The sequence below is a fragment of the Trachemys scripta genome, chromosome 3, assembly GCF_013100865.1.
Source record: "Trachemys scripta elegans isolate TJP31775 chromosome 3, CAS_Tse_1.0, whole genome shotgun sequence".
Lineage (NCBI taxonomy): Eukaryota > Metazoa > Chordata > Testudines > Emydidae > Trachemys > Trachemys scripta.
In genome coordinates this window covers 60,196,125-60,208,725 of record NC_048300.1, presented here as the reverse complement: position 1 = coordinate 60,208,725, position 12,601 = coordinate 60,196,125, and the positions used below count along the sequence as shown (strand labels likewise).

The 12,601-nt window shown below is 57.5% G+C and overlaps 1 protein-coding gene across 1 annotated transcript in view; it reads left to right on the top strand.

Annotated features, from left to right (window-relative positions):
* Window positions 1-12,601, top strand: part of CAPN11 (calpain 11) — a 29,572-nt gene that overhangs the window by 5,274 nt on the left and 11,697 nt on the right. Inside the window, exons 2-7 of the mRNA XM_034764850.1 lie at window positions 5,056-5,347; window positions 6,052-6,121; window positions 10,042-10,160; window positions 10,396-10,529; window positions 10,729-10,897; window positions 12,448-12,531. Of these exons, the coding sequence (XP_034620741.1) occupies window positions 5,102-5,347; window positions 6,052-6,121; window positions 10,042-10,160; window positions 10,396-10,529; window positions 10,729-10,897; window positions 12,448-12,531 (822 nt within the window). The 5' untranslated portion in view covers window positions 5,056-5,101. The remainder of the gene's footprint in view (window positions 1-5,055; window positions 5,348-6,051; window positions 6,122-10,041; window positions 10,161-10,395; window positions 10,530-10,728; window positions 10,898-12,447; window positions 12,532-12,601) is intronic.

Below are 12,601 nucleotides of genomic sequence, written 5' to 3'. Positions count from 1 at the left end.
GGGAATGGCAGCTCATTTTGGTGCCACAAGTGGGTGGCGCTTAAGAGATGACCCCCAATTATTTTTTCCCATCTGGTTCCTGGAGCCAGAGGGGAGGATCAGAAAGCTCCACCCACGGGGAGCTAAACCCCAGGAGCAGAGAGGGGCATTTCACACAATGCTTAGCCTGGGCACCATTGTTTTGCAGGGCAACAGTCAGTCCCTGGGGGGTCTGAGTCACTTGGGCAAGCCCTTGCTGGCGTGAGGATGTGCAGTATGGAGGGGACATGTAGCGCTCTCAGTGCAGTGGGCGAAGGGCTGGCGCTGCTGTTGGGGAAGGCCATTTCCCTGGAGTGACAGTGACATGGGTGTGAGCATACTCACACCCATATCAGCCCTGCACAGGCCTGCCAGGGAGGTAGGAAAGGGCCCAGCAGAGCAGGAGGAGGCTGGAGGCAGGGGAAACCGCAAGCCAGGAAACAAAGGCAGCACAGATGACTATGCCTAGTGTTGTTCCTCACCCTGCCCTGCCAGTCAGAGACAGGAGGAGCTAGCCCAGGGGCTTCCTGCATGGGAAGGTACTTGACTGGTACACCAAGATGGTGTCGCTATGAGGTTCTGGGACACACAGAGGTACTAGTGCTGTGGACCCTGGGTGGGGAGTTGGCACTGAAAACTGGGTGAGGGTGGCACCAGGTGCAGGGATGAAAAGGGGGATTCATACTGTGGTAGGGAGGGGCACGGGGATGGGGAGAGGAGCAGAGTTGGTACTGCCTGGGAAAAGGGGTACTGGACATGCGGTGGGGAGTTCGCACTGCCAGAGGCATGAAGGGTGATTGGAGCTGCGGGGGGAGGGTATATTCTCTCCCTCCCCACCTCAATGAGCATTGGAGCAGATACAGCTGGTGCCACCATAGGGCACCTTGTGTTCAGTGCCCAGTTTCTTGCCCATCCCAAGGAAGCCAGCAAAAGTATAGCATGGGATCTGCCAAGCGCCGTCCCAGCCAATGCCATCCACTCCCTCCTGGTACCAGCAGGCACCCCCAGGACCAGGGGAGACCTCCTCGTGGCCCGGCTCCATCCATGCTGTCCTGTGCTGAGGGTTGTTGTGGTGTCCCTCAGTGCTGGGCTGCTAGGTGTCCGTTCCCCTGCCATTCTGGTGGGCTCTGGCATGGGTGCCCCCTGGAATGTGGAGGATCGTGGCTGGCAGCAGGGAGACTGTGGGGAAGGTGTTCTGGGCCCCAGGGCAGGATTTCTGGCAGCAGAAAATGGAGCCTAGCTTGGCTGTTGCGGTGAGATGTCTTGGGGGTAGCTTGGGGTGATAGTCTGAGCTGGGGGAGAGAGAGCAGAAGGGGGGAGGGGCCCTCTGCTGCCGTGTGCAAAGAGACTTCTTGTGTGTTTCCAGCACTAGCCCTGCTGAGTGTCGGTCCCTGTCAGATGAAGAGGAGCCAGTATTTCTGAGGGGGCAGCGCAGGGATTCCAACAGGCCCTCGGGATGATGTTTTACTTGCTGCCTCCATGGGCACTAGAGCCAGTCCTCAGAGCGAGGCCTTGGTTGTGCCAGCTGCCTCATGCTCAGTAGTGCCCCCATGTCTGGGCTCTGGAGCAGCAGTGAGGTGGGTCAGAGCTGACTTTGCTGGATGGGGTGGTACAGCGCACTGGGCCCTGGTGCTCCGGGGAGCCCAGTCCCATAAATCCACAGGCCCCAGGTGCTGATTAAATCCTTCGGAGGCAGGGACTTTGCAGGCCTTTACCCTGTTTGTGGTGGGCTCCCCACCTCCGCCCATCAGTCTTTCACCCAAGAGGGCGATGGGTCGCAGTCACAGCAAGGGAGGCTGGGGTTTGGCCCAGTTGATCCAGGCTTGGTTGGCTGTGGGACCCATCCCCATATTCTGGGATGGGGAGCTGGTGACTGGTGTGGGGAGGGCCAGCTGTGTCCCCAGCACTAGTGGGAGTTGGTTAGTTGCACACACCCCGAGCAGGACGCAGCTGGTCTGACATCCAGTCTCCAGCAGGGACTGATGGCTGAGCGCTCTGGAGTCCCCCTGCACACGTATACGCCTCTCCCTCCTGAACACCACTGTGGATAGAAATGTGGCCTGTCAGGCTGGATGCCACGGCCCAGTTCTACACAGAAGCGACAGTGTCTGTGCTATGGAATGGGGTGTGGGAATGGCCCCCGACTGTGGGAGGCCACCCCAGGGGTCCTTTCTGCACAGCCATCTGGTCCCCGCTTGGTCAGTTGTTTTCTGAGTAGCACTCCTTAGTGGGAGAGGCTCTCCTGGAGCAGATGGTACTTTCCCAGCAGAGACAATGCATGGGGGGGGCATGCAGGGTCACATACCCCCTCCATGCAAGGCAGCTCAGCCCGTGAGCTGCACAAGGCAGGGAGAGGCAGGAGGAATAGCTGGGAGCTGCAGAAAGGGGCCACTGCTTTCCAGGAAGGGGGGACATTGCTTTTCAGGGCGAAGGGGCTGCCTGAGGGGCATGACTCAAGCAGTTCTGGGGTTGTGCCTCCCTTCCCCCACTATCAGCAGGTACGGGTCATCTCTGTTTCCCAGAATCATGCATCCTGTCGGCTCTGGGCTGGGTTTGAGTCACTCTCTCCTGCTGGAGGAGGGCTGCCCCGTCTCCTCCCCCTTCTCAACCTTTCCAGTCCAGACTACTGTAACCCCTCCAGGAGTCTGAAGTCTGAGTCCCGCCACCCAGGGATGAAGCATATAATTTAGCTTCACTGGGCCCCCTGTGGTGTGGGACCCTGGGCAGTTGCCCTGCTTGCCACCCCCTAACGCCTGCCCTGCACTTGCTACCCCCTTAAACCTGTCCTGCAACCCCCCTGGGGGTTGGTTGAGAGAGAACCACTGCTCTAGCCCACTGAGCATTGCTGGCTCTGGCCTGCAGCCTTGCAGAGATCTTGCCACTTGCTAATGGGCCCTCTGAATGTGCTGACTCAGTACACGCTCAGCCAAGGACATCTCCAGAAGGAAGGGACTGGTGCAGGCAAAATCTGCAGTGCTGCAGGGCCCATCCCTGGGAGGGAGGAGCCAGAGGAGCACCCACTTCCAACCCCCTCCCTTTCCCCCTGAAGCGTTCCCACCTTCCCACTGTGGCCAATTCCCACCCCCCCAGCCCCCGTGGTTTGTCTCTGAGAACAATATCACCCATACCTCCCCCCACCACCACCACCAACCAGCAGGAATAGCTAGAAGTGGGTCTAGGACAGTGGTTTTCAAACTTGTTTTTTCCCGCGACCCAACGGAGCTGGGGATGAAGGGTTTGGGGTATGGGAGGGGGCTCAGGGCTGGGACTGATGGTTGGTGTGTGGGGTGAGGCCTGTGGGGTGGAGCCGGGGATGAGGGGTTCAGGTTATGGGAGGGGGCTCTGGGCTGGGGTTGGGGTGGAGGAGGGGGTCTGGGCTTGGGGTGCAGGCTCTGGGGTGGGTCTGGGGATGAGGAGTTTGGGGTGCAGGAGAGGGCTCCTGGTTTGGGGGGCTCAGGGCTGGGATGCAGGAGGGGGTCAGGGCTCTGGGGTGGGGCTGGGGATGAGGGGGTTGGAATGCAGGAAGGGGCTCCGGGTTTCAGAGGGGCTCAGGGCTGAGGCAGGGGACTGGGGCACGGGCTTACCTCCAGTGGCTCCCGGTCAGCAGTGCAGCTGGGGTGCAGAGGCAGGCTTCCTGCCTGTCCTGGCACCGTGGACCACGCTACACCCCAGAAGTAGCCAGCAGGTCCGGTTCCTAGGCAGAGGCGCCAAGGCAACACCACCCCCAGCTCCCCAGCCAATGGGAGTGTGGAGTTGGTGCTCGGAGCGAGGGCCGCACGTGGAGCCCCATGGCCCCCCTGCCTACAAGCCGGACCTGCTGCTGGCTGCTTCCGGGTAGGGATTTCTAGTTTTTACTGACCGGCTGCCAGGGTCCCTGGGTGCTGAGCAAGGCAACCCAGTGCCTTGTGTTCCATGACCCAGTACAGGGTCGTGACCCAAACTTTGAAAAACAGTGGTCTAGGAGAGTCCCAGCATCTCCAGTCCCAGCCTCCCCCAGTAGGAGGCACCGTAAGGAGAATGCTGGTGGTGGGGGCAGCTCCCAGCCATTCCAGTCCCAGACACCCCCAGGAGGCACTATGGGGAGTGGGGCAGGGGTGCTGGGTCTGGCAGGTCTCCCATCTATTCCAATCGCAGCCTGATTCCGCAGGAGGTGCTGTAAGCAGCAAGAACAGAGCGCTGGAGTGAAAAGTTCATTGCTCTGAAGTGCTGGTGGGCAGTGATGAACAGTGGGCACATTGCCTTTGGTGGGGGAGACGGGGGCTGAGGCGGCCAGGATTCCTGCGTGCTTGGCCCCTTTCCAGGCAAGTCCCAAATCGCTGTTTGTAGCTCTGTGCAGAGTTTCAGCAGCGGAGCCGCCCCCCTCCCCAATCTGCTCCCAGCTGGGGTCCAGGGCAGCTCTGTTTGTTCGGCTGAACACCATTGTGGATGGAAAAGTGGCCTGTCAGGCTGGACGCCACGGCCCAGTTCTACACAGAAGCGACAATGTCTGTGCTATGGAATGGGGTGTGGGAATGGCCCCTGACTGTGGGAGGCCACTCCAGGGGTCCTTTCGGTGCTGCCAACTGGCCTGCCGTGCGTGGTCATTTGGTTTCTGGGCTCCCTCACAACAGTCTGTCAAAAGGAAGATGGTTACTGGGTGGGACTAACTTTCCAGCCTGTTAACGTAATGGCTGAAAGTAATAGTCAGAGTCCAGCATACAGCAGTCAGGTGCTGTACAAGCTTCTCCAAAAGGCTCCACCATTGCATCTCAAACTGGACCAGCCCTGGGCTCCCACACACAGCTCTGCCAGGGCCCCTTACCCCTGACCTGCATCCCCCCTGCTATCCCAAACCTGGGCTCCTCACGCACAGTTCTGCCAGGGCCCCTCACCCCGAACCTGTCTGTTCTCTGCCTAGCCCAGATTCTTCTTGCAAACTCTGTTCCCATGGGGGAGTCCTGTCCCCAGCCATCCCTGAATCTACTCTTTCCACCCCACCCTCAGCCTCACACACACTACTGTGCCACGTCTCATCTCCTGGTGCCTTTTTCATCACAGGGGGAAGTGCTGAAGCTAGCGCTGCCTGTGCCTGGCCAGCTGTACCATGATGCCCTTCGGGGGAATTGCCTCCCGGCTGCAGAGAGACCGACTGCGAGCGGAAGGGGTGGGTGAGCACAGCAATGCCGTCAAGTACCTGAACCAGGACTACGACACCCTGAAGCAGGCGTGCCTGGAGAGTGGCACGCTCTTCGAGGACCCCCAGTTCCCACCTGTCCCCTCTGCCCTTGGCTTCAAGGAGCTGGGGCCAAACTCTGGCAAGACCCAGGGGGTGCGCTGGAAGCGCCCATCGGTAAGTGCTTGGCTCTCTCCTCTGTGAGGCCTACAACGTCCATCTGGATCCACTCGGCCAGGAGGCCCTGGACTGTGAGAGCTGCTCTGCCATGGTGATCCAGGCTGTGGCCCTGTCCCTTACACACTGGATCCCTTTGCCTGCCCTGAACCCTGGTCCCCAATCTTCCAAGCACTCCAAACCCCTCTGCCTGCCCCAGGCCCCATCTCCTTCAGACACCCTCCTTCCCCACAGGTGCCCGGAGCCAGGGGTACCAAGGGAGTTCTGTCTCTTGCACCCTCTGAACCGGTTGACTTCTGTAGTGAGTTCTTTTTTCCTTGGTTAGATCTGGGCATTGAAATGTGAGGGTTGGTCTCTGTATCACCCCCTGCCCTTTCTGGATGGAATTGGACCTGCACAGGGGTGTGAGCACGTTGCCTTCAGTGACTGGGGGCCCTCAGTGTAAGCCCTCATACCATTGCCACTAATGAGGTTTGGGGCCTGTGGCTCTGCAGCAGAAGGTCTCAAAATGTTTCCCCACTGATCCCTTTGGAGTGGTTACAGTCAAGGCCCTTGCCCACTGCTGGTGGCAGTTGGCACCCCTCTCCCCTGAGGGTGCTGTCAGACACTGCCACGTGGTCACCCCAGCCCCCTGAACCAGAGATCAGAGTGCAGACCCTGCTGAGAGCTTGCACCAGTATTTGAGTCTTTCTGCTCCTCTGCAGGAAATCGTGGGGGACCCTCAGTTTATTGTTGGAGGTGCCACAAGGACAGATATCTGCCAGGGGGCTTTGGGTAAGTACAGTCCATCCAATCCCTGCACAGCAGCACCTGGTGTTCAGTACAGGGCTGGGAGGAGGTGTTTGTTTGAATGGATTGAAATTAAGGGGCCCTCTCAAGTGCAAAGAGGGGATCCTGGTGGCAGGGGCTAGGGTTTTGTAAGGGTCAGTTTCCCAGCATTCTCTCCAGGAGTTGGGAGATTGACCCCAGTCCCCCCGCTGAATCAACTCTGCTATTACTTCTGTTCTTCCACCATAATCCCGCCAAGCCCTGCAGCTCTGGTTCCATCCTGGGATCTCCTTCACATCTTGCCAGGATCTAAGCAGGACTTCCCTCCTGTTTAGCACTATGGAAAGGGCAGGGGCTCGCAACCCTTCACCACTACCGTGTGTGACTGACGGTTGGTTACAGTAGTCCCTGGACGTCCCAGTCAGGAATCCAGGCCCCATTGTGCCAGGCACTGTGCATACATGTCCGTAATAAGCCAGTTCCTGCTCCAGAGAGCTTTCAACCTTGGCATGTGATGAGAGACAACAGTCAACGAACGTGGGACAGGGCAAAGTAGCAGTGCTCTGACTGTGATCGGCGGTGGTGGCTGCTCACTTGCGTAGTGTTTTGTGGGCAGCGTGGTGGAGGTGAATTGGAAGGACTGTGCAGTGGCTCTGCTGATTTTCACAGGGAGTGCCTTCCAGGCATGAGGTGGGCAACGGAGAAAGCACAAAGGTGGCCAGTGGTCAGCAAAGGCTGGCAGGGGTAGACGTCTGGATAATATATTACAGTTGTTAGGTAGGTGGGGCTGAGCTGTGATAAAAACCAGTAGCTTGTGTTTGATGCCTTGGAGAAGAAGGGGGCAGGGCAGTGGAGGGACCCAAAGAGGAAGGTGACACAGAGTGAGCTTCGCTGGCAAGGTAATCTTAGCAGCAGCATTTTGAATGGGCTCAAGGGGAGCAAGATGATATGGAATCATAGACATGTAGGGCTGGAAGGGACCCTGAGAGTTCATCTAGTCCAGCCCCCTGTGCTGAGGCAGGACCAAGGAAACCTAGCCTGTCCCTGACAGGTATTAATCTAACCTGTTTTTAAAAACCTCCAATGATTCCACAGCCTCCCTAGGTAATCTATTCCAGTGCTGAGCTATCCTTACAATTCGAAAGCTTTCCTGATAGCTAACCCAGATCTCCCTGGTTGCAGATTAAGCCAATTACTTCTTGTTCTACCCTGAGAAAACATGGAGAACGATTGGTCACTGTCTGCTTTACAACAGCCCTTCACATATTTGAAGACTGTTCTCAGAGCCCCATTCAATCTTCTTTTTTCAAGATTAAACCCCTCACCCCCCCCAATTTTTTTAACCTTTCCTCATATATCCTATTTGCTAGACCACTCATCATGTTTGTTGCTGTCCTCTGGCCTCTCTCCAATTTATCGACCTCTTTCCTAAAGTGTGGCACCCAGAATTGGATGCAGTACTCCAGCTTGAAACTCACCGGTACCCAAGCAGAGCTGGGCAGTTACCTCCTGTGTCTTTCATACAACACTCCTGTAAATACACCCCAGCCCTACAACACCCCTGTGAACCTGGACACTTCCAAGCATTCGTCAAGGAGCAGAGATGATGATGATTTTGGTAGTGTAGCCAGATTTTTAAGATGCTGCGTAGGAAGAAGTGGCAGGATTTAGATATGGTTTGAACATGTGGATCTTGAGAGCAGGGTCTCCTAAAATACTGTGTGCTGATGTGTGTTAAACAGCTGCTATGTTCCACCCCAGAGATGGCTGCATTTCAATGTCTGGGGAAGTGATTACTGTGTCTAGTTTGTAGAACCCCTTGGGAGCTCTGGGAATGTCGGAACTGCCATGGGCACAGCAGCATGAACCTGCATGGGGAGCCACAGAGCCAGGCTGGGCACAGTCTTGGGAAGAGAGAGGCAGGATCCCTAACTCCCTTACAGCAGCCAAAACTGAGCCCCAAATGGCAGTTAGTACATGAGAGTCTGTCCAGGAGAGAGCCACGGCCAGAGTAGAGGGGGGAGGCTGCAGGTTGGCATCAAGAGGCATAGGTAGAGCTGGGTGGATGGGCCAAGACTGGAATGGTCCGATGGGGAGGGCTGTGGGTCAGGAATGAGGGGCACTGATGGAGCTGGGGCCCCAAGACTGTAAGAGCAGGGGGAGTTGGTGGCCAGGATTGGGGGGCACTGGCACAGCGGGGGTGAGGCTGGGCCACTCTCTGGTGTCCCCATGGCATCACTGTACTTCCAGGACAGGCGTGAGTGGAGGGAGTGTTCTGGGCCTGGCCACGCCCGGGCAGGAAGTTCCTAGGGAGCTGAGTCACAAGGGGAGGGCAGCCTGTGGCTTGAGGGTTGCTGTGGTGATGGTGTGTGAGTTGGTGCCGTGGCTATATTTAGAATTCCCAAGGAGATCTCAAAACCAGGCCCTGCCCCCGACTCCAGTCCAGGGCGCCCCCCTCCCCCCGAGGCGGGTCCTGATTCTTCTCCTGCTGGGAGCTTCCCTGTTCTGTCTCTTGGGCGCTCCCTCTGCATCCCCACCCCTGCCAGCCTGTGCCCACTCTCTGCTGCTCCCCCACCCCTGCCAGCCTGTGCCATTTCCCTGCTGGATTTGCCAGTTACCAGAAAAATAATTTAATCTGCCAGGGTATTTTTTTTTTATTTACATGGGTCTAAAGTTTTGCATTATTCTCCCAACACACTGGGATATCTACTGTTAAAAGTGTCTGTGTCCAGCTAAAGATGCTGCAGTGTTCCCACTTCTGCAGTTTAAGCAATAACCGATGAAAACGGTTAAAAATACAGCAGCTGTCTGCCCACCACCACGCAAGTGCACTGCACGCGTGTGTGAGAGAGGGTTTGAGTCACGCGAGAGTGGGCACTCATACTGCCGAGGTCCTGGCCACGGGTCTGGGGGGCTCTGCATTTTAATTTAATTTAAAGTGAAGCTTCTTAAACATTTTAAAAAAATTATTTACTTTACAGACAACAATTGTTTAGTTATATATTATAGACTTATAGAAAGAGACCTTCTAAAAACGTTAAAATGTATTATTGGCACGCGAAATCTTAAATTAGAGCGAATAAATGAAAACTCGGCACACCACTTCTGCAAGGTTGCCACCCCCTGCTCTAGATACTATAAGGGGCTGTTGGGGGTGGGGGGGTTGCAGAATTGCCTTGTGGTTGGGGGTTGGGCTTGCCTCATGTGGAAGGGGTTGCCAGTTTTTTGGCATTTCAGAGGTGGTAATCCTATCTGTCTCGCTTAGCGCCCAGGCGTCTCCGCCCTCAGCCGCTTGTCACTCACTGCATGGTTCCTGCCCGCAGCAGGGCAGCCTGGCTTCTTCCCTTCTGACTGACAGGAGCACCTGGGGGTGAGGCACAAGCTGGCTGGCCTCCCAGAAGTTCCTGCCCTCCCCCATTATTCCCGGATGCTCTGGGGAGGAGTGCGAACCCCTAGGCACAGTGCCCAAAGCCTGGGGTCTGGGTGGGTCTGTGTTTCCATCCCCCTCAGTCAGTGCCACCTCACCAGGCCCTGGGTCCTTCCTGCAGAGCACGTGGGAGGATGGAGGGTGCTGGGGGGGCACCTCCTTCTGCTTCCACAGGGCTAACCAGGGGTGTTGTGGGGGTGGAGCATCCTGGGCCCCACCCGCCCAGCATCCCTGGGAGGAAGTTGCTGGGACTCCCCCACCTCACCCCTGTTAACTCCTTCGGTGCCTGGGTTCTGTGGGCCTTGGGGATGCAACTGGCTCTTGTATCATAATGGACAGCAGGCTGGAGGATCCCATGTGGCGCTGTGCAGGGAGGGAGGGGGGTGCGATAGAGTAGGGAGGGACACAATCTCTGGTCCCAGTGACTCAGCAGGGAAGCTGTAGAGAGGGAGAGGCTGGGGGCAGGTCTGGCGGCTGATCCCAGCTTCCTGCTCTCCAGGTGACTGCTGGCTGTTGGCTGCCATTGGCTCCCTCACCCTCAACGAGAATCTCCTGCACCGCGTGGTGCCCCATGGACAGAGCTTCCAGGAGGACTATGCTGGAATCTTCCACTTCCAGGTAAGGCCCAGGGCAGGGCAGCTCCCCACCCGACCGCAGGTGCTGCAGAGCCCCTCGAGATAGGTCCAGCCTGCTGAGGGCCCAGGCCTTGGAGTGGAATCCTGGCCTGAGACCGTCTACACTGAGTAACTCCTGGGCTCTGTCATGGCCCCTCTCTGCCTCAAGCTCTGCAGCTGTCCCTGTCCAGGGGAGCCTGGTCTTGCCCCACTCACCCCAGGCTCTCCTCCCTCCCCAGATCTGGCAGTTCGGCGAGTGGGTGGACGTGGTGATTGACGACCGGTTACCGACCAAGGATGGGGAGCTGGTGTTCGTGCACTCGGCAGAGTGCTCCGAGTTCTGGAGTGCCCTGCTGGAGAAGGCCTATGCCAAGTGAGTGCCAACCTGCTGGGCCTGGGGACAGTGGGGTCAGAGAGGGCGAGGGGCTGAGCGGGGAGCACATCTCTGGGGATCCCGTCCTAGGGGTGTCTCCTCCAATGGGCTCGTGCCTCTGATTTGGGGAGCAACCGGTGAGTCCCAGTGCTGTCTGCCCTGGCATCCCGCTCATCTGCTGGCTCTGTCTGGTGTGCAGGCTGAACGGCTCCTATGAGGCCCTGTCAGGGGGCAGTACCACGGAGGGCTTTGAGGACTTCACTGGGGGCGTGTCGGAAATGTATGACCTCAAGCGGCCGCCCAGCAACCTATCTAGGATCATCCGCAAGGCGCTCGATAGAGGATCCCTGCTTGGCTGCTCCATTGACGTAAGGGGTGCCCCTCTGCCCTAAGGGGCTGTGGGGAGGTTGGGGCCCCTTCTCCACCTTCCACCTCAGGCTCTGAGGCCAGATTGCTCCCTGCATCCCCCTCCATGCCCAGTTGCCAAGGGGGAAGGTGTAAAATCCTCCTTGGCTGTGTCACATGCCCCTTGATAGAGAGGGTAACCCCCAGCTGGTGTCCCCCCAGCACCCCAGCAGGGCTGGCCGTAGCTTGAGGGGTGCCCCACCCAGATCTCCCCCACATGAGGACAGCGTGGCCCCCTGCTGAGCCCCAGCAGCGGGGGCTGGGGAGCAGAGCTGGTTCACAGTCCCTGTAGGCATCTCAGGCAGGGGATCTGGATGAGGCCAGTCTTGCTGGTGGGGAAGGCCTGTGGCTGCAGAGAGATCATTCATGCCCCTCTATCAGGTTTTGGAGCAGGCATGTGCCCCCTTGTGGTGAAAGTTTGAATCAGCACCCACTGATCTGCCATTTCCAAGGGGGCGTGTCGGGGCCATAAAACCAAAATCTCCCAAACAGCTGCGGGGGCAGGTCAATCCAACTCTCTGAGGAGAGGAGCAAGAGGGTGGGGGCTTCAGCATTAGCCCCCAGCCTGAAGGGTCCCAGGGGATGTACTGTGCAGTAGAGGGATTCTTTCCTCCTTCCACAACCTCTGCTCTAGGTGTGTCTGTCTATAGATAGATAGATAGATGTATAGCTCCATATCTGTCTATCTGTCTATATATCTATCTATCTCATAGAGCTAGAAGGGACCCCGAAAGGTCACTGAGTCCAGCCCCCTGCCTTCACTAGCAGGACCAAATACTGATTTTGCCCCAGATCCCTAAGTGGGCCCCTTAAGGATTGAACTCACAACACTGAGTTTAGCAGGCCAATGCTCAAACCACTGAGCGATCCCTCTTGTACAGGCATCTACAAAGTGGGCAATATCCATTCATCTCCCCCTGCCCCCCCCAACGCGTCGCATTGCAGCTATCACTCCAGCAGAGCCCTCGTTGCAGCTGCTGCAGTGAGGGGGAGCAATCTCCGTCCAGGCCAGTGCCACATTTGGCAGCTTGGCAGGAGCCCGAAGGCCAATCCCAACATAGTGAGAGTGACTGCAACTTGCTCTTTTCATATGGAGACTATAGCTCCCAGCATGCAGTGCGCTCCACCTTGAGGTGAATGGCAGGGCTGCTGGAACAAGGCATGCTGGGGCTTGTAGTCTCCATGGACAGCATCTCCAGACAAGTGAGGGCGCTCAGAGCTTTGTTTTGGGTGCCTTGAAATGCTTTTACATAGCACTGAGTTCAGGTGTTTGCCAGGCAGGCACTCGGGGCACAAGCAGGGGCTGGGTATCGTGGGGAGTTGAATAGATTGGCCCACATCACCAGCCCTGATCCTTTGGTTGACAGTGCCCTGCCCCTCCCCGGGGCTGGAGCAGCTTGGGATGGGGGCTCTCTGTGGGCAGGCAGCACGTGTCAGTGTCTCCTTAGCTAGAGGAGGAGGTGCTGGCTCTGGGCCAGGGGAAATGCTCCAATTCCTTGTCCTCTCCCCTCAGATCACAAGTGCCTTTGATATGGAAGCAGTGACCTTCAAGAAGCTGGTAAAGGGGCATGCCTACTCTGTCACAGGCTTCACTGAGGTGAGTGGCTGCCTGGGACCAAGAGAAATTACATGGTTCAGCCAGTGACATCAGTTTAACCTCTGACCTC